Source organism: Geotrypetes seraphini, chromosome 10 (assembly GCF_902459505.1).
Source record: "Geotrypetes seraphini chromosome 10, aGeoSer1.1, whole genome shotgun sequence".
Lineage (NCBI taxonomy): Eukaryota > Metazoa > Chordata > Amphibia > Gymnophiona > Dermophiidae > Geotrypetes > Geotrypetes seraphini.
The window spans coordinates 18,629,685-18,657,556 of NC_047093.1; the positions used below are offsets into that span (position 1 = coordinate 18,629,685).

General features: G+C 43.6%; 1 protein-coding gene across 1 annotated transcript in view; it reads left to right on the top strand.

Moving 5' to 3' along the window:
* SMURF2 (SMAD specific E3 ubiquitin protein ligase 2) overlaps window positions 1-26,574 on the top strand; it is a 192,008-nt gene extending 165,434 nt beyond the window's left edge. Inside the window, exons 15-19 of the mRNA XM_033960928.1 lie at window positions 5,060-5,197; window positions 6,511-6,631; window positions 14,226-14,427; window positions 14,746-14,821; window positions 25,891-26,574. Of these exons, the coding sequence (XP_033816819.1) occupies window positions 5,060-5,197; window positions 6,511-6,631; window positions 14,226-14,427; window positions 14,746-14,821; window positions 25,891-25,990 (637 nt within the window). The 3' untranslated portion in view covers window positions 25,991-26,574. The remainder of the gene's footprint in view (window positions 1-5,059; window positions 5,198-6,510; window positions 6,632-14,225; window positions 14,428-14,745; window positions 14,822-25,890) is intronic.
* Window positions 26,575-27,872: the final 1,298 nt, after the last annotated feature.

Sequence of the window (27,872 nt, forward strand, 5' to 3'; positions counted from 1 at the left end):
CCTATTCTGATTGGCCCACGCGCCTTAGGCCCCACCAGTAGGCGGAGCTTTAGGATGGATGGGCCAATCCGGCCTCATTCCTTCGTTGGCTGCCTGCCGGACAGGCGGGTTTGGCTCCCGTCTGTCCGGCCAACTACTAAAGGTACGGGGAAGGGGGGTGGGGGGGTCGTGGGGGTCGCCAGGGGGATCGCGGGTCGGCTGGGGGGCGGTCGGAGGTTCTTGGGGGGGAGGGGGGTTTGCGTCGAGGGCAGGAGGGCCTGGGATCCCTCCTGCCCGTAATGTAGTGCGGGGTGGGGTTAGGGGGTCGCCGTGGCCAGGAGGATTTGGGCTCCCTCCTGGCCCGATATTGTTGGGGAGTCGGCGGTCCTTCGGGGGGGGGGGGGAGGGATGTATCGGACGTCGGGGGGGGCATCAGGCTTTCAGGATGGGGACAGACCTTCAAGGGGGGACAGTGCACGGAAGTCAGGGGGGGTGAACGGAGAGTCGGGACAGCGCACGGAAAGTCAGGGCGGGCGAAAGGAGCGTCGGGCAGCATGCGCGGTATACCCGTGAGCGCGGTATATCAAAGTTTTTGTGCAAATCATCGTGATTTCTGCACGCTATATTCGTGTGCGCGTTTTATACGGGTGCGTGTTATTTGCGTGAAAATACGGTAATATCTGATCATGGTGGTGTGTGGATAGAAGTTAACTTAATAGATCAAGATAATTCCAAACCTGTATGGAGTTTTGATAATACTTTGCTTGCTGATTCTAAATTTTGCACAGAATTTCAGATAAAAATGAATGAATATTTCAGACTTAATGATCTAGAGGAAATGTCGATTGGAATATTATGGGATGCTTTCAAAGCAACTATGAGAGGACAAATTATATCATATTCTGCGTATAAAAAGAAACAGATAAGAAAGCAATTTGCAAATTTGGAAAAAGAAATTAAAAATTTGGAATTAAAATTGGTTAATAAATGGGAACAAGAGATATTTCAATTATTGTTAAAAAAAATGTGAATATAATGAAATTTCCTCTGGGTTAGTAGGGAAAGATATTTTTGCTCAGCAAACAATGTATTATGGTAGTGCAAATAAGGCTGGAAGATTATTGGCAAATTATTTAAAAGCAAAGAAAAGAAAGGAGAAAATAAGCATAATTAAGGATGAATTAGGAAATTCTCATTCTCAAATTGGAAATATATTAAAACAATTTTTAAAATATTATAAGTCACTGTATTCTTCTGAGTCTTATTTAGATAAAGAGAAAGATGGGTTGGATTTTTTGAGTTTAGTTGAAGGACCTAAGGTTCCTGATCATATAAAAGGAAGTTTAGATAAACCTATATCATTAAAAGAGTTACAAATGGCATTGAAATCCCTTAGAGTTGGGACCGCTCCAGGTGGAGATGGATATACAGTAGAGTTTTATAAAGAATTTCAAATTTCCCTTTTACCATATTTATTAAAACTATATCAGGACCAACTGAATAAAGGTTGTATATCGGGCACTATGGCAGAATCTTTAACTATTGTTTTGCCAAAGCCAAATAAAGATCCAACATTGGTGTCAAATTACAGGCCTATATCTTTAATAAATGTAGATGGTAAAATATTAGCTAAGATTTTAGCATTAAGATTGGCTAAAGCTCTTCCGCATATAATAGGAATAAATCAAACTGGATTTGTTGCTCAAAGACACTCTTCAAATAATACTAGATTGGCATTTCAGATGTATTATTTAACAAGACAAATTAATGATCCGGCTTTTTCAGTATCACTAGATGCTGAGGCTTTTGATCGTGTAGAATGGAATTTCATGTATCAAGCTATGGAATGGTTTGGTATTGGATCTGGATTTATACAAATGATTCAAGCACTGTATAGCTCCCCAACTGCTCGTTTATACATAAATAATAATTTTTCAGATGCTTTTAAATTGCAGAGGGGAGTTAGACAGGGTTGTCCATTATCTCCTTTGCTCTTTGATATAGTTCTTGAACCCTTGTTGTTAGCTATTCAACAGGCAAAGGACATAGAGGGTATTCCATGTGCTGGAGTGGAATATAAAGTATCCGCTTATGCAGATGATATATTGCTTCATTTGAGGAATCCGGAAACAACAATTCCATGTCTACTGGAGATAATAGATACATTGGAAAATTCTCAGGATACAAAATAAATTGGACTAAATCAGAAATTTTACCTTTAAATGTGCATTGTACAAAAGGTATACTTGATTCTTCCCCTTTTATTTGGAAAGAGGATGGTATAAAGTACTTAGGTATTTGGTTGAATAAAACACTCGAAGAGACAATGAGAATAAACGAAAAATTTTTATTACAAAAAGTAACAGTTATGTGAGCAATGGAATCCTTTACATTTGTCATGGTGGGGAAGAGTTCAAACTGTTAAAATGATGATTTTGCCTGTAGTTTGCTATCAATTGGGAATGATACCAGTGTTTTTTCGGGGGTCTTTTTATAAAAAATTAAATAGTATTCTGGTTAAATTTATTTGGCTGGGTAAAATTGCAAGAGTGGCTCTAGTGTCTTTGCAAAGACCAATTGAGGAGGGTGGGGTAAATTTTCCCAATTTTTATAGGTATCATCAGGCCTATATAATGCGCCAAGGTATGTATTGGGTCCTCCCAGAGCTTTTGGAGCAACTACCAGAGTGGTTAAGGGTGGAGAGATCACTTATTTTTCCACTTAGGCTTGATCTTCTGCTTGGTATAAAAGTGCCTAGAATACGTAAAGACAATAAAGTATTAATGGATACTTGGAAAACATTACGATTTGTAGATAAATTAACTAGTGATTCTATTTTAAAATCGAAACAGCAGACTATTTGGGTAAACTCCAAGATACAAATAGGCGGGTTTAAGGTTGTCTGGAAGGATTGGATTAAAGCAGGTATAAGATCATTAACGGAAGTAATTGATAATGGTAAGCTGCTTGATTTTTCACAATTGCAACATAAATATGGTCTGAATAAAAAACAAAGTTATAAGTGGTTGCAATTGAAGCAGGCTATTCAGGTGGGGTTCCCTGAATGGAAATCTTTAAATGATCATTACAGCTTAGAATTCTTATGTTTCCAGGCAGATTTTCTGGGACACCAGGCCGCAAAGTGGTATAAAATTATATCTAATTATTTGAATAAGAAACCAAAAATGGATTAAGAGATATTTGGAGCATTGAGATTAAGCATCAAATTAATGCATCTCAATGGCCACGTATTTGGTCTTGGAGAATTAAAGGTACGATGTCGGCATCTATTAGGCAAACATGGTTCTTTTTGTTGCATAGAGCATTCTGGACCCCTACTAGATTACAAAAATTAGATTGCTCTAAGTCTAATAGATGCTGGCATTGTAAAATTGAAATTGGAACTTTAGACCATCTTTTATTTTATTGTCCATGTATTCAGGCATTTTGGATATCAATATGGGATCAAGTTAATATATTGATGGAAAATCATGTAGCATTATCCTACGACACAGTGATTTTTGGAATGTGTATGAAGGCCAAAAGTCAGCAAACAACAAATTATTGATGATTCTTACTGGAGTGGGAATTCAACAAATAACGACTAATTGGAAAGACTGTTCTAGATTGAATTGTAGTTTTTGGTGGAACTCAGTTTGTCATTTGTATAAGATGGAAAGATTTCTTGCAGTACAGAGGGGATATTTTAAAAGGTTTAAGGAGGTGTGGAGGCCATTAATTGAATATTGTAATGATTAAGGGTTATTCTTTTTCCTTAGGGGATAATTTGTAAAAATGGGGGGAGGGGGAGTCTAAGTATATATATGTTTGGATAAAATATTTTGTTGATAGGGGAGGGGATGGGAGGTGGGTGGAGGGAATTAAAACATGTGTAATAATATTGATTAAGAATGTCAAGTGAGTGATGTGAATTACTTGTAATAATATTGTACACTTGTTGAAAGAAATAAAAAGGAATAAAGATGAAAAAAACTAAAAGTAATATTTTAAAAGTAATGCGATGAGTGATAGGGAGCCAGTGTGATTCAATCAGAAGTGGCGTGACATGGTCAAATTTTTTTGCAATTGTGTATTAATTTGATTGCTGTATTTTGAACTATCTGAAGACGTTTTTTCTCTTTCTGGGTGATATTTATTAATAAAGCGTTACAGTAATCAAGTTTTGAAATAATTAATGAATGAATAAGTATGTTTAATGATTTTGGCTCTAAAAATTTAGCAATTGATCAAATCATACGCAATTTAAAGAAACATGTTCTGACAGTATTAGTAATATGTTCGTGAAAAGATAATCTATCATCAATTGTAACTCCTAATATTTTTAGGGAACTTACTAGGTTTAGTTGTACATTATCTAAAGTAAACGGAGCATTTAAATTTATATCTTTTTTCCAAGGGAAAAATAGTGCTTTGGATTTTTGGATGTTTAAGGCTAACATGCATACAATATATACATACAAGTAATTACCGATAAAAAAGGAGAGGGGGATGAACCACAATCTTTAAAGAAAATAAAGAAGCATTTAGGGAAAATACATCTGGAGGGTAACAAAGAAGGCATGAATCATGAAGGCATGGATAAGCCTAGAAGAAAAAGTAAAGAAGATTGCGACCTATACATAAGGTCTGATTAAAATTAGGTGTTAGAGCATAAGCATTAATGATAGACGAATTATCCTATCTATGTCTCAAATGTGTCCTTATACAAGAAACTTTTTAAAGAGCTTTTGAATTTTTCTGATGAGGATTCATCACATAAGTAAATTGGTAAATTATTCCAGAGCTGGAGTGCTATAACCGAAAAAATAGTAGATCTCCTAGTACCTATTACTTTTAAAGAAGGGATCGTCAGCAAATGCTCTTCTGTTGCTCTAAGTGTCCTAAATGGAGAGAATATGGTATCAGAAGACGATCCAGAAATATTGGTGCATTAGTTTGTCAGATTTTAAAGGTTAACAATGCAATTTTATAAGTTATTCTATGCGAGATTGGTAACCAGCTATTTTAATAAATGCACATGTCTGAATAGAAGTATTTCATGTCTTTCCTTCCCTTTTAGAGAGAATGATATTACCGGTGTCCTAGACCACACGTTCTGTGTGGAGCACAGTGCCTATGGTGAAATAATTCAACATGAGCTGAAACCCAGTGGCAAAAGCATTCCAGTAACAGAAGACACCAAAAAGGAATATGTCAGGTATGAAATCATGTTGGACTTGAGTGTGGCTCATGTCTTTTCAGTGGGAGCTCAGGGCAAGTTACATTCAGGCTCCTGTTCCCAGAAGGTATACAATCTAGGTTTGTATTGAAGCAATGTCTACTTGTTCCTTAGCAAACTGAGCAATTGTGCATATGTGTAACGCACATAGGAGGCATTTATGCATGTACAGTCATTCTCCTGAATCGCCCCAAACACCCACGGAACACCATTTTCTCAGCAGTGGTAAGTGGAAGAACGTATGTTTTTTGCACTGGATTAATATGCACACAGTATGCAAAATTAACCTGCAGAGACCAAGTGGTCTTTAGAAGTAGAGAATGACACGGGGACAAATTTGTTCCCATCCCCGCAGGAACTCAATTTCCCTGTCCTGTCCCCGTGAGTTCTTTTCCTGTCCCTGCCCCATTCCTGTAAGCTCTGTCTTAACTGCACAAGCCTTGAACACTTATGATTTTAAAGTGGTTGAGGCTTGTGCAGATGAGGACAGAGCTTGAAGGGATAGGAAAAGAACTCATGGGGACGGGATGGGAAAATGAGCTCCCGTGGGGACAGGGAAAAATTTATCCCCGTGTCATTCTCTATTTAGAAGCTCTGCACATAAGACTGTCATCTTTGCTTTTACCTTGAGAAAATCATTTTAATTGTATTCATTTAAGGTTGTTTTAAAGCATCATATTTGGTGGAAAATTGACTTAGCTACAAAGGAAAAGAAAAAGACATCTGATCTCCTGAAAAAAAGAATATATGCTCACTCATGCACACTCCAAAATACATTCTTATGAAAGGAAAAGCCAAAGAATTAGTCTTAAACTAGGGAGACTGAAAAATTCCATTGAAATCTGCATTTTAAGAAGAATTAGAATTTATCATTTTTCCCTGCAGCCCACCTATCAGTGGTTAAATAGCTGAATGAGATCACTATCGCTCTTTGCTATTATTTAGCTGATGTATAGCAGTCTACCAGCAGTATCAGATTGATTGACATTATCTCTCATAAGAGTCCTTTTAGTAAGTTGCACTAACCAATTTAGCACATGCTAATGATAGTGTACGCTATATGCTAAGATGCCCATAGGAATCTAATGGGTATCTTAGCATTTAGTGTATCTTAATAAAAACTACCAAAGTCCCAGTTAAATTCCGAAATGGAATTGTCAGCACCTACAAGCTTCGTGGTGCTTTTAGATTCAGATACTACAGAGAGAAAATATGCATGTTTGTTTTAAAGGTTAAATATGTTTTTCTTTAAAAAAGTAAACAAAACCCCTAACATGGTTCTGCCATTACAGGCTGTATGTAAACTGGAGATTTTTACGAGGGATCGAGGCTCAGTTTCTGGCGCTGCAGAAAGGATTTAATGAAGTAATTCCACAACATCTGCTGAAAACATTTGATGAGAAGGAGCTGGAGGTCAGTGCGCTGTTATTTCATCAGATGCAATCATAAAAGGTTGTTGCATAGTTTGGAGACAAAATAACGGCTGAAGCTGGATCCCCGGTGTTTTCCCAGTTGTGCAAGTGTAGTATTACGAGAATTTCGGCTAAAATGAAGACCTTTGGGGAGCTCTGCAACTTCTCCACTGGAGTGCTCCCTCTTCTATCCAGGCGATGCTCTAAGTGGGGTTTTTTCAGAGTCTCCTCTGTAATTATAGGGTGAAGATTTGTCAGAGCCATGGACCTTGCAAGTGTTTTGGTTTCCTATCAATGGTTCTATAAAATGCATATGGTCTTACATTGTAATTTGCTTTAGGCCATTTTGTAGCAGTATTGCACAAGCTGATGCATATGAAATAAATTTGATAATTGAATGCTTGCGGTTACACGCATATTGTGTATGTAAATGTAGCAGAAAGTGCCTCTTCCATGCACAAGTGTCTTAAGCACTATTCTATGAGGCATGTCTAAGAGGCGTAGTGTACAATTACAGGGAGGGGGGTACATTTGGGTGGAGCATGGGCAGGATATGAATGTGTTTGTCACATACAATGGTGGGGGGAGGGGGGCAGACTGCCCCAGGAGCCATCTTGGTTGGGGCGCCGGCACTTCTTCACACCCTCCTTTCTCTGCCCTCTCATATCTCTTTAAATCTTTGCCAGTACGAGCAACTACTCTGGCCTTCTGCTCGCACCAGCCTGGCTCCCTCTGAAATCACTTCTGGTTCATTGAGGTGGAAGCCAATGCCAGCATGAGCCAATCGGGACCTTAGATTCCTCCCCTGGTATACAGAGGAAGAAGCATCTGAGCCAAACAGGGCCTTAGGCCCTGATGCACCGGGGAGGGGAAAGCTCGGCATTGTAGACTTGGTGGCCTCAGAGAAGGAGGGACTGAGCATCCTTCCTGCTCCCAACTTAAAAGGTACACGTGGGGGTTGATGGCCTCCAGTGGCAGGAGGGAGTGGGCATCCCTCCTGCCTTTTTTTTCAGGTGGGGGGGGGATAAGGGGTGGTTGGTGCGGGGCGGCCTTAGTGGCAGGAGAGAGTGGGCATCCCACCTGCAGTTTTGCCACGGGGGTGTCATCGGGATAGCAGGAGGGAGTAAGCATCCCTCCTGCCATTTGTTTTGGGTTTGAGGGGGACAGTGGCTCGGGGGTCATTTGTCAGGGGTCATCGAGGAGGGGTGTCATCGGTGGTGAGGGACTTTTTTTCATTTTTTTTAAATGGGAGAAATATTTTGCATGTGTAAAACATGCAAAATATCTGTGCCATTGAAAAAATCGGTAACATGATTACCGACAGGTCTAGCTGAATTGGTTTCTAGGATCACTAAAACCCCATTTGAAATAGCCAAGTGATGTTAGTGCATCGATCGCTTGGCTATTTTGCATGGGGTTTTAGCTAATTTGCATGGCCGGATTGGAAAATGGGTGATCGAGGGGAAAAACACACGGTGGGCCATTTTATGCATCTGGTCGATAACGGTGATCGTGCTAAACAGTGAAAACAGGTTTAGCGACGATCGCTGACTTTAGTGCATCTAGCCCTAAGGGTTTATGTAGCCTAGCATCCTGTATCCAACAGTAGCCAGTTGAGATCACAAGGAGTCGGCAAGATTCCATACTTCTCAAGGATAAGTAGTGGCTTTCCCATAATGGTTTATGAACTTTTCTTCCAGGAACTTACCCAAACCTTTTTTTTTTTTTAAACCAAGCTATATTAGCTTATTTTACCATATTCTTTGGCAATGAATTCTAGCACTTAATTATACATTGTGTTGCAATGTATTTTCTCTAATTTGTTTTATAACTTTTATACTACTTAGTGACTTCTTGGCATGTCCTTTTTGAAAAAGTAAATGTGATTTACCTTTACCTGTTCCATTTACGATAAGGGTCTATAAAATCTTATCTCCCCTCAGCCATCTCTTCTCCAAACCAAAGAGCTTCAACTTCCCTAGCCTTTCCTCATATAAGAGTTGTTCCATCCAGTTTTGATGCATGTTTTTGAGATGTTGCTACCAGAATTGCATTTGATACGAGAATTTTGTATGTGATCTCTGTTCCTTTCCTAATAATTTCTAACATTCTGTTTGCCTTTTTGACTGCTGTTGCACACTGAGCAGAAACTTCAACATCTTGTTTTTGATGACATCTATATCCTTTTCCTGGGTGCTGATTCCTTATTGTGTAGCTATAATTTCAGCTATTCTTCCCAGTGCACATCACTGCACTTGTCAACATTAAATTTCACCTGCCCAAGGTTCTCCTGCAACTTTGAATAACAGTTCCTTGTGGTACTCCATTATTTGCCTTCCTCCATTGAGAAAATTTGCCATTTAATCCCACCTTGTTTTCTTTTGAGAAGTTCCCAAAGCACAACAGGATGCAACTTCCTTATGAGTCTATCATGTGAGACTTAGTCAAAAGCTTTCTGAAAATTCTGAGCACACTGTATCAACCATCATACCTCCAAAATAATATAGACATCCCTCTAGCTTTTGGTTGCTTATTAATGAAATGCCAAATAAGATTTTTATGGTAAGGATTTGTGCTATATTAGATATATTGCTCTGCAGCACACCCTGGTGGTGACTCTAAAATGGCATAAGGTTTAGATTAGATTAGATTAGAATTAATTTGCCGCTTTGTTAGAGGTTGTACAGCAGTGGTCTCAAACTCAAACCCTTTGCAGGGCCACATTTTGGATTTCTAGGTACTTGGAGGGCTGCAGAAAAAATAGGGGTCATTTTACTAAGGCACACTAAATCAATTCATTAGATTCTATGAACGCGTTAGCGTTTAGCTCACGCTAATATTTAACACATGCTAAATCAGCTACCACACCTTAGTAAAAGGACCCCTTACTATTTTTATCCCAGGACAAGCAGGCAGGTATTCTCACTAGTGGGTGATGCCATCCGACAGAGCCCCGATACGGACGTCTCACAAGCATGTCTTGCTTGAAGAAACTCAGAAGTTTCGAGATGCCCGCACCGCGCATGTGCCAGTGCCTTCCCGCCCGATGGTCCGGGCGTGTCTCCTCAGTTCTTTTTCTTCCACAGAGCTGAGAAGTTTACTTCAATTCTGCGCCCATTGAATCTGTTTTTTGCCTTCTGTATTGCCGCGGGTTGGGTTCTTTTGGCTCTCCCGTGCATTTCTTTCTTTCTTTGATTTCTTTTTTTAAAAAAAAAATAAAAAAATTTTTTTTCTTCCCACACCGGGTCGGCCGCGTGGCTGGGACCCCGGCTGATTGCCTCGATCCAGGGTGACCTCCCAGTTCTGGTTCCGAGGGGCGGGCCGCCCCCTCCTCCTCCGCCGCGCCGCTCGATCTCGTTGCTCGGCGAGGAGGAGCGGCGGGGGGTGTCCGGTTCTTCGAGGTGGTCCTCGGGTAGTGCCATGCCTCCCTTGGAACCGATTCCCTCGAGAAAGGCCTCCCTTAGTGATATGCCTCCCTTGGAGCCTATTCCCTCGAGGAAAGCTTCCCTTAGTGACTTGCCTCCCTTGGAACCTATTACCCCGCCCCATGACACAGTGTGGCGTCCACTTTCGAGGCCTCCCAGTCCTGGGCATAGCAGGAAGCAGGACGAGTTCTTCCGAACCCCCTATCAAGCCTGGGCGGCTTCTGGGGAGGCACCGACTCTTCCGCCTCTCCGATCGACGGCCTCGAGTCCTATCTGCTCCTTGGAGGCTTCTGGGGACCAGTATTCTCACAGGAGGGCTCGATCCCCTTCCAGGCATCGAGAGGGGCATCGATCCAGACACTCTTCGAGGCATTCCTCTCGACACTCGACCGTCTCGCCTCAGAAGAAATTGCCTCGGATGGGGTATTCTGCTTCGGCTGGGTCTCCTCCGGGCCCGGAGTTAGAGGACCCCAAGGTGTTTTACTCGCCCTGTTGCTCACAGGCTTCTGTGGAGCCTGAAGCCTCGACTTCTTCTAGTCCTTCTCGAAGACCGGCGCTGGCGGACCAACTGTCTTTTTCCTCGTTTCTCAGACAGATGGCGGATGACATGGACATTACCCTCGATGCTGGGTCTCGATTCTCCAAGGAGTACCTCGATACCATGCACTTGCCTTGTCCTCCGGCCGAGTCCTTACGCCTACCTCTGCACAAGCTCCTCGACCAGACCTTCATGAGGTGCTTTGAGTCTCCTTACTCTATCCCTGCGGTCCCTGGAAAATTGGATGCTCGGTACCACACGGTGCACCATAAGGGCTTCGAGGGACCATCAGTCCCTCCTGGTCGAATCCTCGCTCAAGCGGTCTCATCCTGGCCAGGTGTATGCTTCGGTGCCTCCGGGCCGCGAGGGCAGGACCATGGATAAGTTTGGACGATGCATCTATCAGAATTCTATGATGGCGTCCCGAGTCCTGAATTATAATTTCCACTTTGCCACCTACTTGGAATTTTTTCTGCCTGTGCTTCGGAAATTCACGCCCTACATCGAGTCCCAGGCTCGGTTTGAATTTGAGGAGGTGGTTGCTTCGCTGTCCCAGCTTCGTCTTCAGTTGATGCAATCTGCCTATGCCATTGCTCCAAACTGCACGTGTCCGGTGCTGGAGGAGGTGAGAGCTGTTGATACTTTTTCACTTTCTGCATGTTGCACTGTTTTCAGTTGTGTATAGCAAAGACTTGGCAACTAAGTTTCAATGCCAAAAAATGCAAGGTCATGCACCTTGGAGGCAAAAATCCATGTAGGACTTACACCTTAAATGGTGAGATCCTAGCAAGGACTGTAGCAGAACGTGACTTGGGGGTGATCATTAGCAAAGACATGAAGATTGCCAATCAAGTGGAGAAAGCATCATCCAGGGCTAGATAAATCATGGGCTGTATCCGTTGAAATTTCGTCAGCCGTAAGCCCGAGGTCATAATGCCGTTGTACAGATCCATGGTGAGACCCCATCTGGAATACTGTATACAATTCTGGAGGCCGCATTATCAAAAAGATGTGCGGAGAGTTGAGTCGGTTCAGCAAATGACCACCAGGATGGTCTCAGGTCTCAAGGATCTCCCTCCCGTATGAGGAACGACTGGGTAAGTTGCAGCTGTACTCACTCGAGGAACGCAGAGAGAGGGGAGACATGATCGAGACGTTCAAATATGTCACAGGCCATATCGAGGTGGAAGAGGATCTCTTTTTCCTTAAAGGACCCATGGCAACAAGAGGGCATCCGTTGAAAATCAGGGGTGGGAAATTTCATGGCGACACTAGAAAATATTTCTTCACCGAAAGGGTGGTTGATCGCTGGAATAATCTTCCACAACAGGTAATTGAGGCCAGCAGTGTGCCAGATTTTAAGAAAAGATGGGATTGGCATGTGGGATCTCTTCATGGAGGTAGTTAGGGGGTGGGCCATTAGTGTGGGCAGACTAGATGGGCCGTGGCCCTTTTCTGCCATCATGATCTATGTTTCTATGTAACCTCTGGCAATGCGTTCCAGAGCTTAACTATTCTCTTGAGTGAAAAAATATTTCCTCCTATTGGTTTTAAAAGTATTTCTCTTTAACTTCGAGTGTCCCCTAGTCTTTGTAATTTTTGACAGAATGAAAAATTGATCAACTTGTACCCGTTCTACTTCACTCAGGATTTTGTAGACTTCAATCAGATCTCCCCTCAGCCATCTCTTTTCTAAGCTGAAGAGCTGTAACCTTTTTAGTTTTTCCTCATAACGAGAGGAGTTCCATCCTTATCATCTTTGTTGCTCTTCTTTGAACCTTTTCTAGCACCACTATATCTTTTTTGAAATAAGGAGACCAGAATTGACCGCAATACTCCAGATGAGGTTGCACCATGGAGCGATACAGGGGCATTGTAACATTCTTAGTCTTGTTAACCATCCCTTTTTTAATAATTCCTAGCATCCTGTTTTCTTTTTTGGCTGCCACCGCACATTGGGCAGAAAGTTTCATCTACGGTGACACCCAAATCCTTTTCTTGGGCACTAACCGCCAAGGTGGACCCTAGCATTTGGTAACTGTGAATTGCAGCCTGGGGAACACATCTAGCCTTGGAGGCTTAAGTATAGCATGTAACTTACAGAGAATGGATGTTTCTGCTATATGGGAGTCCCCACCCTGCTTACCCCTGAAGTAGGAAGGTTGAAGCTCATCTGTTCTCCCACACACACACACAGACAGACAGACACAAAGACACACACAGACACACTCCTACCCTGGTTGAGAGTACATTCATGCACCTTTGTGACCTCACATGCAATGCAATGTCTTAACCCTTTATTTGGCATTGTTGCTCAGAAGCAACATGTGTCTTCTGTGGCTTTCTTGAGAGATCTGCATCTCCAAATGCCTCTTACTTGGCACTGTGGCTCTCATTCAACATCAAGTTACATAAAGCAGCCGTTTCACCATCTGCCAATTAGAGTTAACTCCTATCACTCTATCTTATCTGTCTTGTGTTCCACCTTTGCTTCCGCCTTATGATGTGTATTCAAATGTTTTATTGTGTATTATGTTGGCAATTTAAGTAGCATACTGTGTCATACTGTGTATTTGAATATTTTTACTGCAATAATTATCTTTTGCCTATGATCTACTTTATTCTTGCTGTACATTGCCTTGGGTGAATTTTTCAAAAAGGTAGTATTATAAACCTTAATAAATAATATAGTTAAAGGGATAGGGAACAAAGGGAGGGAAGTATCTTGAGATAGCATAGTGCGACCGAGTCTCCAACAGCAGCATTCAAAACTTATTGAAGAAAGTGTGTAATTTTCATAAGCTCATCACGAATGTATGTAGCCCAATGAAAAGGTATCAGCAATTTGGATTTTTACCTCAAGTTTTTCAGTTTTTGGGTTTTTTTCTATCCCGCCCATGGCTTACAGTCTTAAATCTAATTAAACAGCAACTTTCTTCCTCCAGTGGCCAATACTTTCTATTAATTTTACTCAGGGATTTCACTAATACTATCAGCAATAAATCCCAAGTCGAAAGAGCCATAGTACAGATAATATCCAAACTTTATCAGGGCCTCGGTGACACTACATATGCTCAAACACTTTCATAGTGATACGCTTTATGTGCTGTCTTATTACTGGCCCTTTAACTTCTATACTCAAATTTTTCAATGTTTTAATCAATGTCTATACTCTGGGATTTTGCAAACATTAAAATTCATTACTTAACTTCAGATTCTACTGATCCATCTCTCTGGAAGATTAGTATCCAAAGGACAGGGGTTAAACAAAGACATGATTTTTAGAGGAAGAAGGGTGGAACCACAATAAAACATAGGAAAGTATGTGGGGGTGGGGGGGTTAGAACATCAGGGGGTGCTTCTTTGTTGGATCTTGATTTCTGACACACAACAAACGTGTACAACTTTAGTCATAAATGTGGAAAATGTAAAAGGTACAGGGCCAATTTTAAGTTGATAAAACAGCCTGGCTCTATCTTACAAAATGTAGGCCATTAAAGACATTTTCTTGGGTACTCAAGCAACATCATTGGCTCAATCTGCACTTATGAATGCTCAAGCATACCCTGTGTTTTTGTTTTGGATGCTTTAGCTCTGTTTCCTAATTGGAGGCTTTTCAATTATATCATCAGCTCATTATATGTGGCCTTGGAAAGATTGATGTGAACGACTGGAAGGCAAACACTAGGTTAAAACACTGTACCCCTGACAGCAACATTGTGAAATGGTTCTGGAAAGCTGTCGAGTTTTTTGATGAAGAAAGGCGTGCCCGGCTGCTTCAGTTTGTCACGGGGTCTTCCAGAGTTCCTTTGCAGGGCTTCAAAGCATTACAAGGTAAGCTTATTGGGAGGCTTAATAGCGGCCTGAGAACCAGGGGAACTGGGCTCAGTTCTCACTGCAGCTCCTTTTTAACTCTGGGCAAGTCAACCCTTCATTATCCCAGGTTCAAAACAAGTACCTGAATATAATATGTAAACCACTTCCTATTACTCTTGAAAGCACGAAGCACTCAAACAAGGCTAAGCAAAAGGCTTCGAGCCCTCTTCTGAAAACAGTGTTTTTATCATGATGGGGTTGTTGTGTTCCAAAATCCGTGGAACGCTTTTCCTGCTGTCGTTCATACTGTAATGTGGCTCCTCTCTGAATATGCAGGTGCTGCAGGCCCAAGACTATTCACAATCCACCAGATCGATGCTAGCACTAATAACTTGCCGAAGGCTCATACATGGTAAGAGAAAAAAATTCTGCTGTTTTCCCTCCTTCTCTTCTCTAGCCTTTGGAAAGTCAGCTGTGACATTTGTAAACTTGAAATTCATTCTATAATAGTTTTGTTCAGTACTGCATATGAGTGTTGTCGTGTTTATACATTAATCCAAAATAGTGTGTGTGTTTGGGGGGGTATTTTATTTATTTATATTTTTTGTTTTATTTTTAAATGAAGTGTGCTCTTTCAAAATTGAAATACTACTACTACTTATCACTTATATAGTGCTGAAAGCCATACAGCACTATACATTTTGACATTTATAGACGGTCCCTGCTTTGAAGAGCTTACAATCTAACTTGGACAGACATACATGACATAGAGGGTAGGGGATGCAGAACCCAAGGTGAGAGATGATTATAAGATGGAAGGACTTGACTCTAAGTGACCAGCAGAAGAGATTTGGGGAAGGATAGCAGTTTCAGCCTCTGTAATGGGCCATTTTGAAAACCTATTTACCCAGATTAAAAGGTTGTTGAAAATTCCCCTCCTTGTATGTGGAGATCAGTGATGCACATCCTTTGGCACGTGGGAAAAGTAGGTGGGTCAGCTCAGAGGCAAACGACAAAATGGAGAGCTTAGTGTTTTCAAAAGTGTGCGTAAGATGTTTCTGGCAGAGAAGATGCAAATCTCTGTAGGCAGTTTTCAAAGGGACTGGCATAGAATTGGCAGATAGAAGAACCTGTGGACGTTTTATGAACACGCACACACTTGAGTATTCTGATTTGGGGCAGTTTTCAAGAGAGTTTGAGGAAAGGAAAGAGAAACATTTCTTTATAAAATGTGTTTAGAAAGAAAAGAATTGGGCATCAGAATTCAAAAAAGCACAAGTTGGGAAATGGGAATAAGGCAGGAAACTGAATGATACCTGCAGTATTAAAAAAGGAATTCTAACGGGGCTGATTGAATGGGCCCTTGTGGCCATAACCTGCAGCATTCCAAAATATATTATCTGCCAATCTTCATATAAGAACAGAGTGTCTGCAGATACTTAAACATAAACATATGCTTTACTGTACTAACGTTAGAGTATTTTTTAGTATTTATATACTGCTTATAATCTAAACAGTTTACATTCAGGTACTCGAGTATTTTGCCCTATCTGTCCTGGTGGGCTGACAATCTGAGGCAATGGAGTGTTGACTTGCATTTCTTTGAAAATTAATTAGCACAAAATAAAATGTGTGCCGGCTATCAATTTGGGTATTTAAGGAAAATACATTTCAAAATCCCATATGTGTACCATTGACATCGTGTTCTCCCTCCCAACGAAACACTCCTTTTTAACCCATCTAAAAGAGGGAGTGATTTACAGACAGGCCTTGTTCACACAGGGTAATGTTTTTTTTCAAATTTGCTAAGGGAGTAATTTTATAAGGTACTTTCTGGTCTGAAGCGTATTTTACATATGGAAAATGTCTCTTATAAAATTGCATAAGTGTAAAAAGTACAGAAATACAGCATCTGCTTTTATGCAGTGGAGACAGGCATTACTAGGTAGATACTTTGGACAGAATGGGGCAAGTTATGCACTTTCTATCATATATGTATGCAGATATAGTACTCAGGTGTAAGTTTCAAGTTTATATAAGTTTTGATATACCGCTCATTATAGTACCGTATTTCCCCATATATAGGCCGCGGCCTATACATGAGTTTTACAAACCCATGTATGGGCTCAGCCTAGTTATATGGGGTGGTCTATATACAGACTTTACATCATCCCCACCACCCCCGGTACCTTTATCGGAGCCCCCGGATGGCAAATCTCCAGCGGTGCAGGGCAGCTGCGATCTTTAGCATCCAGCCTGCTTCCGCACTGCTTGCTGAGTGACTGAAGTCAGTTCTCGCGAGTCTCATCCAGGGGGCTTTGATAATTGTACTGGGGGGTAGGGGGATGGTGTTAAAAGGCAGGGGAGGTACTGGAAGATAAGCCATGGCTAATACCATGGGGCGGCTTATCTTCCGTTTTTTAAACATAGGCCGACATTTTCTGCGGCCTATACATGGGTACGACCTGTATGTGGGGTAATACGGTACTGAGCAGTATATAATAAAAATGGGGGGGAATATAGAGAAAGGTGGTACATTACATTTACAACAGACATAAAATACAATATGGTAAGACAGTTATAGGGATGGGGGTGGAACTATAATATGATAGGAAAGAAGGTGGGAGAATCACATTAGGAAAGAGGGTTAGGTAGTCTTATCAAATACTTCTTGGATCAAGTTAAAATTGTTATGCCTTAATGTAATGTATCGTAGGCATCATTGAATAAAAAAAGTTCTGAGATTGGATTTAAATTTAGTCAATGAAGTTTCGTGACAAAGATATGATGGAAGAGCGGGAGCTGTTACTGAGAAAATGTTTTTCGTGTGCTGTCATTCGTTATATGCTTTGGAGAAGGATTAGTTAATAGATTTTGTTGGCTGGCATTCAGTGTCCTCATTGGGATGTATGGAGTGAGTAAGTGATCTATGAATCCTGGAGAATTATTTTGCTTAACTTTAAATGTAAGAAGTAAGATACCAGAGGTCATTTTGGACCAGAAATTGAATTATCACGAGCAAATAAGGTCACTGATTAGAAGCTGTTTTTATAGGCTACGGATGATTAGATCATGATCCTCATTCCTTGACGAATCATCATTGAATATCTTAATACACTCGTTTGTACAAGGGAATAACCTTAAAAGAAATACGTAGATTATAAATCCTGCAAAATACTGTAATAAAAATAATTGCCAAAAGGAAAAAAATTTGATCATGTGTCTCCCTTATTAAAGGAAAAACATTGGTTCCCCGTAAATTTTAGAATTACATACAAAATAGCATTACCTACACACAAAACGTTAATGCATAAAACTCCTGCATTCTTGGAAAGGCTTCTAATCCCTTACGTTCCAACAAGATCTTTACGATCTGAGGGCAAATCACTAAGATTCATTTACTCAAGAAGAGACACGATCTTCTCTGTTACGGCACCTCAAACCTGAAACTTGCTTCCAGTTTATATAAGGGAAGAGAAATCACTTAAGTTCAAAGGTCTCCTGAAAAGCTGGCTCTTTAAGGACGCTTTCAACTGAGATGCTCAAATTCTATAGAACTCAAACATCCTATAGCGTACAAAAATTAAATGGGTAACTCTTTCCCATCCTATTGTCTCAACACCTATGTTCATTTTATTTGTTTATGAATTGTATTTAAACCGATCCTCCTCTTGTGTCCTGTAGTGTCTGACCTTTATTAATTTGTGTGGTTTTATTCTTAGTTGTTTTTCACTTTTACCCTCATTTTATTTGTAAATTGCATTGGATTATGATATTGCGATCAAATCAAACTTTTAAATAAACATGAAAAACTAAATTTGAATGCCACTCTGTGTTTAATTGGTAGCCAATGTGCCTTGTATGGTAAGAGTGATGTGTTCTTATTTTCTAGCTTGACTGCAGTATTTTATATATTCTGCAGTCTTTATAACTCATTTTGAGTTATTCCTTGATATAGAACATTACGGTAATCTAAATAGGTGATAAAATTTTTTTATTGTTCTACGCATTGAAAATATTTGACACTGCGTTTATATCAAACTTTTAATAAACTTGAAAAGAATGAATTGTGATGTTTAGGGAAGAAGATTCTAGCAGTGGGGACATTGATCTAATCATTCTTAGTTTGTGAAAGCATTTTTTCACATCAAAACCTATTTGTTGATGAAAGGTCAGTTTTGCATCGATTATAACACCAAGTACCTTTATCCCAGGACAAGCAGGCAGCATATTCTTAACGCATGGGTGACGTCACCGACGGAGCCCCGGTACGGACACTTTTAACTAGAAAGTTCTAGTTGGCCGCACCGCACATGCACGAGTGCCTTCCCGCCCGACGGAGGAGAGCGTGGTCCCCAGTTTCTTTGTTTCCGCGGAGCGAAGAAGACGCATGTGTTTTCAATGGCTGTTGAAAAATCTGATTTTTGCCTTCCCGCTCGCAAAATTTTCTTCCTTTTTGTTCTTTTTCCTTCGGGTTTCTTTTCCGTTCTAAAAAAAAAAAACTTTGCTTTTTCTTTTTTCTTTATTTTTCAGACTGGCCCCGGCGGGGCCTGTTGCCACCATACAGGCCTCCGGTTTTGATTTTGCGGAGGCCGTGTTTCTCTTCATGCCCCCTCAGCCGGGTTTTAAGAAGTGCCAGCGGTGTGCACGCCCGATCTCTCTCACTGACCCGCACAATTGGTGCCTACAGTGCCTGGGTCCAGAGCATCGGGCTGACACCTGCACCCGCAGTGCTACTCTTAAAAAACGTACATTAAAAAATAGACAGATCCAACAGAATATCCTTTTCGGTACCGGATCTGCCATGGAATCGGCCGCGCCGTCAACGGCACCGCAAAAGTCGGCACCGACTACTTCGACGCCTGATCCTTCCTCGGGGTCGCTGGCACCAGGTAAGCCGGCTAAGAAGCCTTCCACTTCCCTTGAGTGACCTCCTGCCACAGAGGCGACGCCGGTCCTCCCGGCATCACGCCGACCCCGCAAACGCTCCGCCCCGATTTCGGTGAGTGCCTCGTCATCGGCCTCCTCATCGCCGGGGCATGGAGCGGCACCTATGGTACCGAAAAAGAAAAAAGCGGTACCGGTGCCTCCTCTGGACGACCGCATTGCGGCCATACTCCAAAACCAATTGCAGGAGCAACTACAACAACAACTCAAACACTTGTTGCCAGCAATGTTGGCCCCGCTCCTTCCGGTACCGGACCGGCCCGAGCCTCGCAACATACCACCGGTGTCGACACCATCGGTACCGTTGAACACCTCCATGCCGGTACTCGTGGCTGAACCACTCAATCCTCCCGTGCAACCATGCTCTGACGCCGACCCTCCCCGACATCGAGACCGACACCAATCCCCCCGAGACCAGGACCGGCACCGGTCTTCCTCCCCCGGTACCGTCTCGATGCGCTCTGGCAAATCTCTCTCTAAGACTCGCCACACTGAGCCGTCCACACCACCGTCCCGTCCTGCGCACACCGACGTCAGGGACCCAGACTTATGGGAAGAATCCCCACCCGGTACCGATGATGAGGCTTCATCAACGGACGAGGAACCCTCGATGGTCGATACCAGTTCCAAACCTGAACAGTCCTCATTCACAAAATTTCTAAGGGAAATGTCGGCGGCTCTGTCTATCCCGTTGGAATCCGACTCTAAGAAGTCCCAGGCTTTCCTTGACGCCCTGGACTTCGAACAACCCCCCAAAGAATTTTTGAAGTTACCCGTCCACGACATCTTACGGGAAACTTTTTACAAAAATTGGGAAAACCCTCTCACGGTACCGGGAGCCCCTCAAAAACTGGATAGTTTATACAGGGTCATTCCTATCCCGGGGTTCGACAAACCTCAACTACCCCATGAATCCCTTCTAGTGGAGTCCACCTTAAAGAAAACCCAGGGCTCCAGTGTTTATGCCTCCACCCCTCCTGGCAGAGAGGGCAGAACGATGGATAAATTTGGCAAGAGCCTTTATCAGAATTCCATGCTGGCCAACAGGGCTAATAATTACACCTTCCACTTCTCCTTCTACATGAAGCATTTGGTGCAACAACTCTCCTCCTTACAAAAGTACATCCCTGAGCGTAAGGTCCCGGTTTTTCAACAACAAATTTCCAGTTTACTCCAACTCCGGAAGTTTATGGTGCGCTCCATTTATGACTCTTTTGAGCTGACCTCTCGAGCATCTGCCATGGCTGTTGCCATGAGGCGCTTGGCCTGGCTGAGAGTTTCTGACCTCGACATTAATCACCAAGACCGCCTGGCTAACGCACCTTGTCTTGGTGATGAACTCTTTGGGGAGTCCCTGGACTCAACTACCCAGAAACTCTCGGCACACGAGACCAGGTGGGATACCCTGATCAAACCTAAGAAGAAGACTCCACCTGCTCGCCCCTACAGACAGCAGTCTTCCTACCAACGCAGGTTCTCGGCCAGACCTCTCAACCCGCCTCAACAACAGCCTTGCCGACCTCGTCAGCAGCACCAAACTCAGGCACGCTCACAGTCTCACCAACCGGCCAAGCCTCTCCCTCCGTCAAAACCATCTCAGCCCTTTTGACTCTTTTCTCCAGGGCATAGCCAGCCTCCCACCATCATTGCCTCTTCCTCAGCCGATCGGAGGACGCCTTCAACTCTTCCTCAGCCATTGGGAAGTCATCACATCAGACCTGTGGGTCCTCAACATCGTTCACCACGGCTACTCTCTCAACTTCCAGACTCTTCCACCAGACAATCCCCCCATAGAGTCTGTTTCTCACTCCTCCCAATCACTCCTCCTCCTGCGGGAGGTCCAATCCCTCCTTCTTCTCAATGCCATCGAAGAGGTACCTCCAGACCAAAGGGGTCAGGGCTTCTACTCCCGCTACTTCCTGGTTCCCAAAAAGACTGGAGACCTCCGTCCCATCCTCGATCTCAGGAACCTCAACAAGTGTCTGGTCAAGGAAAAGTTCAGAATGCTCTCCCTGGCCACGCTTTACCCTCTTCTCTCTCAACACGACTGGCTATGCTCCCTAGACCTCAAAGAGGCCTACATCTCACATTCCAATCCATCCGACTTCACGTCGCTACCTTCGATTTCAGGTTCAGCACCGTCACTATCAGTACAAAGTGCTACCCTTTGGCCTTGCATCATCACCCAGGGTGTTCACCAAGTGCCTCATTGTGGTGGCGGCCTTTCTCAGGTCCCACAACCTCCAGGTGTTCCCCTACTTGGACGATTGGTTAGTGAAAGCACCTACGTCTCCTCTTGTGCTACAAGCCACTCAGCACACCATCTCCTTCCTCCACCTCCTGGGGTTCGAGATCAACTACCCCAAGTCGCATCTGCTTCCCACACAGCGACTTCAGTTTATTGGAGCCGTCCTCAACACCACTCTGATGAGGGTGTTTCTCCCCTCAGACCGTCAACGGACCCTGCTCCACCTCTGCCGTCGGCTGCTCCTTCGTCGCTCAATTCCAGCTCGGCAAATGATGGTCCTCCTGGGCCACATGGCCTCGACGGTCCATGTGCTTCCTCTGGCACGACTCCACCTCAGGACACCCCAATGGACTCTGGCCAACCAATGGTCACAGACCACGGATCCTCTTTCTCATCCCATCTCTGTGACATCGTTTCTTCAGCAATTTCTTCAATGGTGGTTGAACTCCTCCAATCTTTCCAGGGGTCTACTCTTTCATCTACCCCCTCACTCCATGGTCATAACCACAGATGCCTCCCCCTATGCATGGGGCGCTCACCTGGGAGATCTTCGCACCCAGGGACTCTGGACCCCTCAGGAGCATCAACATCACATCAATTTCCTGGAACTCAGGGCCATGTTCTATGCTCTCAAGGCCTTCCAGCACCTTCTCTACCCTCAGGTTCTTCTCCTGTGCACAGACAACCAAGTCGCCATGTACTACATAAACAAGCAAGGCGGCACCGGATCTCCCCTCCTCTGTCAGGAGGCCATCCGCATCTGGACCTGGGCCACGGCCCACAGTCTCTTCCTCAAGGCTGTCTATATCCAGGGCGAACAGAACTCCCTGGCCGACAATCTCAGCCGCATCCTTCAACCTCACAAGTGGACCCTGGATCCTCCCACACTGCACTCCATCTTTGCTCTCTGGGGCACTCCTCAGGTGGACCTCTTTGCAGCTCCTCACAACCATCAGCTGCCCCAGTTCTGTTCCAGACTCTTCTCTTCTCATCGTCTGGCCCCGGATGCATTCCTGCTCAACTGGACGGATCGGTTCCTCTATGCCTTTCCTCCACTGCCTCTGATGTTGCGGACGCTATTCAAACTCCGCAGGGACAGAGCCACCATGATTCTCATCGCTCCTCGGTGGCCTCGCCAACACTGGTTCTCCCTCCTACTCCAGCTCAGCTCCAGAGAACCCATTCCTCTTCCTGTGTTTCCTACTCTACTTACGCAGCAGCATCAGTCTCTACTACATCCCAATCTGTCCTCGCTCCACCTGACAGCTTGGTTTCTCTCGGGCTGACCTCCCTAGAGAATCTGTCTCAGCCTGTCCGTCGCATTTTGGATGCCTCCAGGAAACCGGCCACCCTCCAATGTTACCATCAGAAGTGGACCAGGTTCTCCTCTTGGTGTCTACTGCATCACCACGATCCCACCTCATTGGCGGTGGAAACTGTACTGGACTATTTGCTCTCTCTATCCGAAGCTGCCTCAAATCCACCTCAATCAGAGTCCACCTCAGTGCCATCACTGCGTTTCATGAACCTATCCTCAGAAAACCTCTCACGGCTCAACCCCTGGTTTCCCGGTTCATGAGGGGCCTCTTCAATGTCAAACCACCTCTGAAGCCTCCCCCAGTTGTCTGGGACCTGAATGTGGTTTTATCAGCCCTCATGAAACCTCCGTTTGAGCCTCTTGCCACTGCTTCACTCAAATTTCTGACATGGAAGGTGCTTTTCCTCATTGCCATCACCTCTGCCAGGAGGGTTAGTGAGCTGCATGCACTGGTTGCCGACCCACCTTTCACTGTTTTTCACCATGACAAGGTGGTTCTGCGTACCCATCCTAAATTCCTTCCCAAAGTGATCTCAGACTTCCACCTCAACCAATCCATTGTGTTGCCTGTCTTTTTCCCTAAGCCCCATTCTCATCCTGAGGAACAGGCGTTGCACACGCTGGACTGTAAGCGTGCCCTTGCATACTACCTTGACCGTACCAGGGCTTACCGCTCGTCCCCTCAGCTCTTTTTGTCCTTCGACCCTAACCGTCTAGGTCACCCTGTCTCTAAACGGACGCTTTCAAACTGGCTTGCTGCCTGCATTGCGTTCTGTTATGCTCGGGCCAGTCTCTCACTGGAAGGTGCTGTCACGGCCCACAGGGTCAGAGCTATGGCTGCTTCTGTGGCTTTCCTCCGTTCCACGCCCATCGAGGAAATCTGCAAGGCTGCCACTTGGTCCTCAGTTCACACGTTCACTACTCACTACTGTCTGGATACCTTCTCCAGACGGGATGGACACTTCGGCCAATCTGTGTTACATAATTTATTTTCCTAATGGCCAACCATCCCTCCTCCCTCTCTGTTAGCTTAGAGGTCACCCATGCGTTAAGAATATGCTGCCTGCTTGTCCTGGGATAAAGCATAGTTACTTACCGTAACAGGTGTTATCCAGGGACAGCAGGCAGATATTCTTACGTCCCACCCACCTCCCCAGGTTGGCTTCTTAGCTGGCTTATGTTAACTGGGGACCACGCTCTCCTCCGTCGGGCGGGAAGGCACTCGCGCATGCGCGGTGCGGCCAACTAGAACTTTCTAGTTAAAAGTGTCCATACCGGGGTTCCGTCGGTGACGTCACCCATGTGTTAAGAATATCTGCCTGCTGTCCCTGGATAACACCTGTTATGGTAAGTAACTGTGCTTAATGGTATCAGAACTGTTGTATGTCTAAGATATACTGGTGCTAAAGGGTTTATTTCTTATAGGAGATGTTTATCTTGTCTTTATAAAACTTGTGCATTTTTGGACTTTTTTTTATTGGTGCTGCCTAATGGATGCCTGCATTAGGTGTGTTAATTGTGGCTGCCTAGCAACGCCTTAAGTTTGGGATCTGCACCAATTTTTTTTAATTGGCTTAACCAATGTGGTAATTGACTGCGTTGGTTTTTAGCCAATCAAGAAAAAGATTAATTAAACAATTTTAAGAGTTTGACGCCTAGCAATGCCTAAGGACACCTATCTGGAAACGTAGGCATGGTTATAGATGGAGAATAGGTGGTGTTGAGTTAGACATTGTTAGGTGTCGCCAAATTAGGCAAGTGAAAAGCTGGCCTAATGGAGTAGTGCCAATGTCTAGGACACCTAGTGACACCTTAGGCGCTGCTAGGCATGATTCTATAAAAGGTGTCGAGTGGCGCCTACAATTATTTATATTGACAGTAGAGAATGACACGCGGAAAAATTCTGTCCCCGTCACCGTCCCCGGACCACCATCCTCTGCACCGCCCTGTGCCCGCTGGTCCTTTCACCGCCCCGCTGTCTCTTTCACCGCCCCGTCACCGTCCCCGTCTTCAGCGTCTTCTCCTCTCCATCCCCCCATCCCCCCATCCTTCACGCGGTCCAGCAGCTCCCTCCCGCCGGCCAGCCTTGCATTTCCCTCCCTCCCTCCTTTTCCCTTAGCTTTTCTTCTTGAAACTGGCGATTTCTATAAGGCTACGAGCTGTATTACAGCCGGAGCCTTGAAGTCGCGTCGGGTTGCCTGCTAGAAAAGTCTCCTCCGATGCAACCGAAAACAGGAAGTTGCGTCAGAGGAGACTTTTTCCAGCAGGCAAGGCGACGCGACTTCAAGGCTCCGGCTGTAATACAGCTCGTAGCCTTATAGAAATCGCCAGTTTCAAGAAGAAAAGCTAAGGGAAAAGGAGGGAGGGAGATGCATGGACAGCCAGCGGGAAAGAGTGGGCTGCCGGATCGAACCCTCGTTCACCGCGCGTTCACTACTTGTTCACCGCTCCACGGGGCGGTGAATGGCCTTGTCCCCGAACTTGCGGTGACCTTTTTTTTGGTCACCGTTTTGGCGGGTTACCCGTGGCTAGCCACGGGTAACAACCACCGTGTCATTCTCTAATTGACAGCAGCATCAATTGGCGCCACTGAACCTAAATGTTTAAAAGATGAAACAAGTCTTTTCACTTTTTTGTGACCCAGTGGCCAACAGGGAGTGGGCGCATCTGTCAGTGAAGCAGTGATTAGTTGACTCCTTGAACAACCCTAAAGCATTTTGATTTGTGTTTTCTTACAGAGTGTAGGGAGCACTGAGACCCCTAAAGAAATGATAACCTGCTGCCTTGTGTTTGGATTTCATATTAGTTTCTGAGTCATCACCAGATAAACTAGAGTATCGACATAGAAGCCTTAAAAAGCGCTATAAGCTCTGATGCTATACATTAGATTCCTACAGCTATTTAAGTGTGAAGGGCTTTTAGTACTGAAATAAATCTTGAGTGACACAATTCCATTTGTTCTCCACAGCTTTAATCGAATAGACATTCCTCCCTATGAAAATTACGATAAACTGTATGAAAAACTGTTAACGGCCATTGAAGAAACGTGCGGCTTCGCAGTGGAGTGAGCAGCCCTGCCCCTACACCTGAAGACTTTATTAATGCTCCAGTTCAGCATACGGCCTCCCTTCCACTTGGACTACGAAAATGCTTGAAATTCCTTTCAACTCTAGGATACTGTGAGGGGAGGGGGGGGGGGCCGGGGAAGGACAGCTTTCCAAATTCTTTTTCAAGGATAAAGTCGGTCCTCCGGCCTTGGCCATGTGACTACTCTCAGCTGCTATTTAAAACTAATATCTTGAACATATAGAATACTGACTTTCTTTTTCCTAAGTTTCAACAGCGAAGCAGGATTCTTCCCTTAAAGACTACTACTATTTTTAAAAGGCAATCTATCCTATTTGCGTAACTGATTCCTGTTGAAACACATATACATAAGAATACAACTTCAGCAGTTGGTACAAGTACATTTTTACTAAAATATACTGAACAGCAACTAGACTTGCTCTTTTTAATAAAGTTATTGCATTTTGTGTACAGTTGATTTTCAAATCATTATCTTCAAAGCCTTGGTCACGTTAACTGCAGATTATATATATTTTTTTTTAATGGAGACTTACCTACTCCAATTTATAAAATCATTTAAAAGTTACCTGGGTGTTTCATTTCTATCTTGCAAGCATGACGTCTGGAATACTTTGATTTTATTGGAGGCTTCAATGACCTGTCCTGCATTTGGTCTCAGGCTTTGCATTACATTTGTAAAGAACCCTTTTCTACAAGCAAGAAGCAACTTACAGTTTTGAGACCAGCCTTTGATTCACTAGCAACATAAAACAGATCATGGATTTAATTGTGTGGGTGTTGATTTTACTTCCCGAAACCAAGCAAATGAAATACTGAAAGCATTCTTTGGCTCATCATGGATTACGGTATCATGTTTCAAAATGTGTTATAACTGGCTGCATTTAAAGTACGTTGGTAATCATTTTAACTATTAAGTGGTGTCTGACACTGGGGGAGTCATTTGCACTTTGAAGAATGGACAAAACCTAGCGATTTAGGGCCCGATTCACTAAACTTACTGACGGGATTGCTGTTGGCTGATTCTCTGGCCAATTTTTGCCGAGCGACTGATAACACAACTGAATTTACATGCAAATGATCTGATCGGACACACGCCCTACAGCGAGCCGATGGATCGTTGTAAGAGCAATCGAAACATAGGCGCGGAGTATTCTTGTTGGTTCTTGATGCAATGCACGCATGTGCTTGTACTTCGCCCTTTACTATGCAGTTCGTGGGCTAGATTTATTCGTACACGTCATTGGTGTGCAGCGAATGTGTCGGCCGCAAAGCATAGTTGTCGTAAAAAAATGCAATATAAACTATACTAGAAGAGAGATTTGTTTTGGGAGTTTTTGGTGGTATCTGTTGAAGCTGTGGACGGAGCTGTTGGACGGAGTTTATAGAAAGTTTGGAAGAAGCAATCGTGAACTGTTGGACAGCACACATGATGCAGCAAATAACACATGAATGAGTTCTTGTGCATATCTATAGTTATTTTATAGTTATTTTTAGCAGTTGTTTTATGCGGGATTGTAACCTTGATACTGATATTTCTTCTGGTTTGTGATTCAATCGCTGCCTACTTTTGCGTGGCATTTCATTACTAATCCCCTCTTTAGCATGCTCGGATCAGAGATTAGGTGAGTGCTCGGAGAAACACATCGGACAGTAGTTTTGTGAAACGGGTCGGGGAACACGAACGATCGCAAAACCTGTTTAGCCACGATTGTTACAGGATCGGTAAGTTTAGTGAATCTGGCCTTAAGGCAGTAAAACAGTGAAAAGTCAAAATTTCTGCAGTGGCCCCAATAAGCTGTTTTTATTCACAAGCATATGTAAAGGAGCTGGTCTCTTAAAAAGATCATATTTAAGTAATAATCC